Below are 7500 nucleotides of genomic sequence, written 5' to 3' on the forward strand. Positions count from 1 at the left end.
AGGGAGGGAGAGAGAAAAGAGAGAGAGAGAGAGAGAGAGAGAGGGGAGGTGGAGGGGATAGAGAGCAAGAGTATGTTTATTATCACCTTAAACCCTCGACCAGTGGCCACCAACCCTGCTCCTGGAGATCCACCCTCCTGCAGGTTTTCATTTCAACCCTAATTTGGCGCACCCGACTCTACTAATTAGCGTGCTTTGAGGTGTGCTTCGTTAGGGTTAGAGTGAAAACCTACAGGATGGTAGATCTCCAGGAGCAGGGTTGGTTGCCACTGCACTAGACTACAGGCTGGCCCAAATACAATGTTAAAATCGTCACTAGAACATTATGACATTTTTTCAAACTCCCCAGAGAAGGGGGAAGACAGATGGTGATAGAGATAGAGAGATACAGAGAGAAAGAGACAGATAGATAGATAGATAGAGAGAGAGTTAATTATGCACATCTGTAGAGAGAGAGAGCTAATGACCCTCATCAGCAGGCAGACGGGGCTAATTACAGCTATTCAGCCACATAAACAACACAATCCGCACGTTACTATTCCCCAAAATATTCATTATCATGGCATAGAAACAATAAAAGACGAGGCTAAAGACAAACAATCTGATTGGATGGATCACAGGGGTCAGCACTGGTAACCTAGCATCTTCAATCGTTATGAATACGGAACTACAATAATCATAATAAAAATGTATATTTCAGGATTTACACAATCAAATGGATGAAAACAGAAAATGGCCGCCACGCAGGGGGGAAAAAAAAAAGGAAAGGATGATGGAGGACCTTTCCCGGTGGTCACGCACCCTCGGTTATTAATGTTTGACCTGTGACCTTTGACCCTTTCACGCACTGTACCTGACGGCGAACACCCTGCTGAGGTCGTCCATCACGTTGTTGAGCTTGACCTGCAGCTCCTTCAGGAAGTCGCTGGCCTCCATGTTCAGCTGAAAAGGCACGGAGGAGGGCTGGGTTCCCGGCGCACACTGATGACATCACAGCGGCATGGTCTCGCCAGGTTGAATCATTAAAGTTCACAGCACACCACGTACGGTTCTGTGGTTCACACTATGGTTTATGGTTGTGTTCGATAACCGCATACACACTAAGTTTCAGGCTGATTTTCACTGAAATGCAGTACAAGTGCTGTGTTAAGCATGCGATTTTGAACGCAGCGTATAATTCTACATTCTGCATTCTACATGGTGTGATGTCTCATATTAGGGTTGGGGTTAAGGGGTTAGGGTTGGGGGGATGGGGGGGTTGGGGGGTTGGAGTTGGGTTTAGGGTTGGGTTTAGGGTTGGGGGGTTAGGGTTGGGGATGGGGGGGTTGGGGGGTTGGGGTTGGGTTTAGGGTTGGGGGGTTAGAGTTGGGGTTAAGGTTATGGGGTTAGGGTTGGGGATGGGGGGGTTGGGGGGTTAGGGGGGGTTGGGGTTGGGGTTGGGGTGGGGGTTTGGGGGGTTATTGTTGGGGGGTTTGAGGAGGGGGGGGGTGTCACTCACGTCTTTGCCTCCCATGGCCTCGAACATCTTCTCCAGCTGAACCCTCAGCTGCTGGATGTTATTGATCAGGATGCAGGGCTGTAGAGACACCACGTCATTAGTGTGTTTCTGTATCGCCCAGACACACACACACACACACACACACACAGACACACACACACACGCACACACAGACATACGCACACACACACACACACACGCACACACAAACAGACATATGCACACAACAGCTTAAAATCCAGTCCCCATAAACCCGGGTCCCTGGCTGGACTGCGCCTCAGCGGGCCACAGTATGTACGTGTGTAAGTGAGTGACTCACCACTTTCTCCTTGGAGCAGTGGCTGGCGAAGTCCTTGGCGATGATGTCGGCGTAGGAGAGCAGCACGTTGCCGATGGTCTGGAGAGATCAGAGAGCGAAGGAAGAGGCTTTTCATCTCCCAACATTTTGGCATTTATTGACAATCCCCCCCCCATAAACATCCCACCAGGCACACACATTTCTGAGGCAGAGATAGATCAGTTTAAAGATAGGTGGATAGGCGGGTGGAAGGTAAGGCTCAAATTGACGATGATAGTATAATTTGGGGGAGTTTCAGCCGCGGACGCACCTTTGCGAACCTCCTCATGTAGTTGCCCACGATCTGCGGGTCGGGGCACTCCAGCTTGCGGATGATCTCGAAGCTCTGGTTGAGCTGGGAGAACACGTCCACCACGGAGCAGGAGAACAGCGCGTGCTCCGACGTCTGCTGGAACTGCGGGAGCAAATCAACAAAACTTGTGTCGCATTTAACCCCTATATACTCCTATTTCCCCCCCCCCCGTGTTCCAGTAAGCTTTTGAAGACTTCTGAATGTTCTTGGTTCCCTCAAAAGTTCCAAGTCAGTGTTCTAGAACACCAGTGGTGATTGTTACATCAGCGTTAGAATGTTCGGTTCAGCTCAGAACATTCTAATCAGAGATCTGTGATCCACTCAGTCACTTGAACTTTGATAGAGGGGGGAAATAACAGAGAGAGGGAGAGAGAGAGAGAAGAAAAGCAGAGAAAGAGAAAAGTGCACATGCACTGTTGGAGGTTTTTTGTGGCTCTGTACAGGTGGAATGGGTCCTTTCAGGCAGTAACTGGGCAGCCCTGTCCCAGAGGAGCAGGTCCTAATGAGGGAGACGGCCGTCGTGACTCCCTCCTACACTGATTAATGAGCCGATTGTCTCTGTGACTCTCTCACTAACGAGGGGCCGGGCCCTCTCCCCCTCACTAACGAGCCTTGTGTTCCACTCTCTCGGCCCTGACCAATGAGCCGGGAGCAGTCTCTGTGACCGATTCTGCCCTCGACCAATGAGCTTGTAGGTGGCTTTTGTGACTCAACTCACTCTCTGACCACTGGGCTGGGAGTGATCTCTGAGGGCGTGTCCCCTGATGATGATGTCAGATCCTGCAGGGTGCAGGAGGACTGTAAGGTGCAGTGGTGCGATAATGGCGGACAGGCCAAGTGAACCATAGAAGGAGAGACTCCGGTCAGAGAAACGAGGGGAAAGAGGAAAAAGAGTTTTGCATTTACCCCGTCCTTTTTGTCCCTCTCCAGGGCACCGTGCAGGAAGTCGCGCGACACTTCCTCGTTCTCGTCCAGCCACTGGATGACAAACGGCTCAAACCACCTGAGAGAAGAGGGGCGGAGCCGGGTGCAGTATATTACAGTTATTTAGCTGATGCTTTTATCCAAAGCGACGTACAGTTGATTAGTCTAAGGAGGGCACAATCCCCCCTGGAGCAATGTGAGGTTAAGGGCCCAACAGCTGCACTGATCTTATTGTGGCTACACCCTGGGGCTTGAACAACCTTGAACCTTCCGGGTCCCAGTCAAGCACCTTAGCCACTAGGCTACAGGCTGCACCTGGCTACAGGGTTTGTGGTCTGGATTAATTGATGGAAAAAGTTAAATGAAAATGTGTAATAATACCACATTGATGGTTAATCACCCCGGGTCTGTGATCTGTTACAACAGAACCCCCCCCACCCCCCCAGTCTGCCATTGGTTGGGACGCCCCCCTCCCCCCCCATATTCGGGATTAAGTATGCTGTACAGGTTTGACAAATTCTAAATCTGGCAACCCTGGCCAGATGCCTGCTGGGAAGCTCAGCCAGAATGGCACGCAGTGAAAGACTCTCCGTAGCTGAAAGCAGGAACCTGCCATTTGCCACAGGAATGATGAAATATTAATAGATGCCAATGCGCGTGACGGCATATCAGATGCAGCTTGAATCCCAGAGCTGGGATTTCAGGGCTGTGACGCGTATTAAAACCCTGAGCCGGAACTGAACATGGTAACCGATTACAAATCTGCGTCTTCTGAGAAGGTCATTGTGCTGCCTGCAGACAAATCTCACAAGGCTGAACTAGTTATGCTTTATACTGCTAATAAGTCTGGAGAAAGGTGTGTCTCTGCATCTCTAAAGAAGACAGGCAGAGACACTCCACTGTGCAGGCGCTGAGTGTGTCTGAGTGTGTGTGAGTGTGCGAGAGTGTGTGTGTGTGTGAGAGTGTGTGTGCGTGCATGTGTGTGTGCATGTGTGTGTGTATGCGCGTCCCTGTTAGTACATGTGTATGTGAATGTTTGTCTGTGTGTGTGTTAATGTTTGAGTGTGTAAGTGTGTGAGTGTGAGTGTGTGTGAGTGTGTAAGTGTGTGAGTGTGAGTGTGGAAGTGTGTGTGTGTGTGTGTGTGAGTGTGTGAGTGTAAGTGTGTGTGAGTGTGTGTGTGTGTAAGTGTGTGAGTGTGAGTGTGTGAGTGTGTAAGTGTGTGTGTGTGTGTGTGTGTGTGTGAGTGTGTGTGTGTGTAAGCGTGTGTGTGAGTGTGTAAGTGTATGTGTGTGTGTGAATGTGTGTGTGAGTGTGTGAGTGTGTGTGTGTGAGTGTGTGTGTGTGTGAGTGTGTGTAAGCAGTGGTACTTACGCTGGGTACTCAGGCACTCTGTCTTGGAAGAAGGGCAGCTCCTTGCAGTACTCGTTAAACAGCCACTTGACTTTGAAGTGCAGGTTCATGTAGTCTGCGCTCTTACACAGACGGTTCTTATCGTGCTCTGAGAAGGGAGAGAGAAAGAGAGAGTGAGAGAGAGAGACAGAGGGGGGAGAGAGAGAGAGGAGGTAGAGAGAGAGAGAGACAGAGGGGGGAGAGAGAGAGGGAGAGAGAGAGAGGAGGTAGAGAGAGACAGACAGAGGGGGAAGAGAGTCAATTATTGACTTTGTATTTTACACCATTGACTTTACACTGGAGCCAACCACAGTGGCGCTAGAGAGCACCGTCTCTCAGTGTGACCAGGAAGTGAGCTTCAGAGAAGAAGAAGGCGGGTTTTGGCTGCCTGCGTGACTGTGGGCAGGATGCATTGTGGGATAGCTCACCCTCCATGGCGTACTTCATGTCCTGGGCGAACAGGTTCCACATGACCTCAGCGCTGATCTTCCCCACGTTCAGCTCCTGGGGAAACCTGGGGGGGGGTTATGACATCATCACTATGCTGCCCAAAGGGCCGAGGACCGATTGTGACATCATCGCCATGCTTTTCTCCCAGGTAGTTAGCTGGACAATGCTGAGACTGACTAGCCAGACTGTCTTCATACCTGACTCCCAGCTAAAGGGAGGGTGAACACACCTGACTCCCAGGTAAAGGGAGGGTGAACACACCTGACTCCCAGGTAAAGGGAGGGTGAACACACCTGACTCCCAGGTAAAGGGAGGGTGAACACGCCTGACTCCCAGGTAAAGGGAGGGTGGACACACCTGACTCCCAGGTAAAGGGAGGGTGAACACGCCTGACTTCCAGGTAAAGGGAGGGTGGACACACCTGACTCCCAGGTAAAGGGAGGGTGGAACACACCTGACTCCCAGGTAAAGGGAGGGTGAACACACCTGACTCCCAGGTAAAGGGAGGGTGAACACACCTGACTCCCATGTAAAGGGAGGGTGAACACACCTGACTCCCAGGTAAAGGGAGGGTGAACACACCTGACTCCCAGGTAAAGGGAGGGTGAACACACCTGACTCCCAGGTAAAGGGAGGGTGATCACACCTGACTCCCAGGTAAAGGGAGGGTGATCACACCTGACTCCCAGGTAAAGGGAGGGTGAACACCAGCAGATCGCCGACATAAACGATGTGTATAACAGCAGCAGCGTGAGCGTCCACGCTGATGAACGATAGCGTTCTGTAAATAGCCTTTGAGCTCTTGAGTCTCGTAAATTGTGATGGATCTTGATTGGCCGTCAGTGTTTCAGCAGCTGTCGTTCATGCGGCAGGAAGAACACATCGCTCTGAACGCGATCCCAGCGATATCATTCACCCCGTCCTCATCGCTGAGTGATGCTATGTCATGTGACTCAGCCATCCACTTCAGTGAGAAGGGTTCGTAAGAGGAGACATTCACAGCTGTAGTTATGGGTCTTGGTGTGGACAGGCCTGTCCACTCACTGGTTGAGGCAGGGCGTGTACGAGTTCTTGTCCTCCTCGATGATGGACACGATGAGGGTGATGAGCTTGGACCAGAAGTCCAGGTTCTTGATGCTGGGGCCCTGCTCCTCCGGGGGAACCTCCTTCTTGGCCTGGGGAGAGGAGGGGATTATGATACGCTGCCCAAAGGGCAGAAGGCATTATGACATCACTACGCTCCCTGAAATTTATTGAGACATCATCAGAAGGAATTATAAAATCACTCCTACACTTCCACAGGACACAGAATTCCACTGCTGCCCATAACCCCAGTGCTTGATAGACACATAACAGATGTACCTCCGATTGTCAAGTATATACTATTTCAAGCACATACTTATTAATCCATGATAAGCACATGACCCCCCTGCTCACCGGGTCGGCCTGGTACTCCCGGCCGTAGAGCTCGTGGCAGTTGTTGAAGATGTACTCGTAGGTGGAGTTCAGGCAGGCCTTCACACAGTCCTTCACCACCTGACTGGCCCTGGGGGGACTCTGCAGCTCCTGGACCTGGGGGGTCAGGGGTCAGAGGTCAGAGGGACCTTATACGAGCAGAGGCAATACAATACAATGCATGCCGACACAGGGAGGGAGAGAGAGAGAGAGAGATGTTTTTCCTCTCCTCCGCAGTTCCTCCCTCGCTTTATTCATGGTAGGAGGTGTGTGTGTCCACGTGCGTGCGTCTGTGTGTGTGTGTGAGTCTGCGTACGTGCCTCTGTGTGTGTGTGAATGTTGTGTGCATGCGCTCGTGCGCGTGAGGGAGAGAGAGAGCGAGTGACGCACCTTCATCCTGAAGAAGGTGATGCTGGTGAGCAGGTCCACGGTGGACTTCAGGTCCTGCAGCCTCTCCGCACTGCTCGCTGGGAAGTTGTTCTGCGACAGGAAATGACACGGTAAGGAGACGGCAGGAAAGGCAGGGCTGGCCAGCTCTGTGATGGCCAATCGCGTCACTCTATCTGGGACGAGACCAGAGACAGAGCCCCACCCCTCGATGACATCACAATACAGTGAGACCTATAGGAGAGTTTGAGTGAGGTCGTGATGTCACAATAAACTGAACACACAGCAGAGTTTGAGTGAGGTCATGATGTCACAATGAAGTAAACAACACAGTAGAGTTGTATTGAGGTGATGACATCACAGTACAACCGACACAGGGAAAACAGGGGGCAGCGATGACATCACAGTACAGTACCCGGTACATGGAGAGGTCGATCCGTAGGGAGTTATGGAGCTGGTCCAGGAGCTTCACAAACCGCTCTTTCTGTTAGACACACACACACACACACACACACACATTAAAAATCTTTCCTTAATTCCACAGTCAAACATAACAACAAGAGACCCAAAATGAAGTCAGATGTCTGGTCTGTCTTCAGGTGGGTGTGCATTATACGACTTGGGCCTCTCGATTGTTATTTTCAGATCAGGACCAATTCGTACAAAAAAAAGGCCTTAGCATCGCTAAACGCTAGGTGGGAGATACTGACTGTCTTCTGACCTGTCAAAAAAAATGTGTGTGCTTG

The 7500-nt window shown here is 51.1% G+C and overlaps 1 protein-coding gene across 1 annotated transcript in view; it reads right to left on the reverse strand.

Annotated features, from left to right (window-relative positions):
* The window catches only part of LOC133128982 (protein unc-13 homolog A-like), a 57479-nt gene that overhangs the window by 14512 nt on the left and 35467 nt on the right, over window positions 1-7500 (reverse strand). Inside the window, 11 exon segments of the mRNA XM_061242786.1 lie at window positions 854-942; window positions 1499-1576; window positions 1818-1895; window positions 2107-2250; window positions 3055-3151; window positions 4445-4571; window positions 4891-4976; window positions 5957-6087; window positions 6350-6484; window positions 6758-6847; window positions 7170-7238. Of these exon segments, the coding sequence (XP_061098770.1) occupies window positions 854-942; window positions 1499-1576; window positions 1818-1895; window positions 2107-2250; window positions 3055-3151; window positions 4445-4571; window positions 4891-4976; window positions 5957-6087; window positions 6350-6484; window positions 6758-6847; window positions 7170-7238 (1124 nt within the window).

Source organism: Conger conger, chromosome 5 (genome assembly GCF_963514075.1).
Source record: "Conger conger chromosome 5, fConCon1.1, whole genome shotgun sequence".
In the NCBI taxonomy this organism is placed as follows: Eukaryota; Metazoa; Chordata; class Actinopteri; order Anguilliformes; family Congridae; genus Conger; species Conger conger.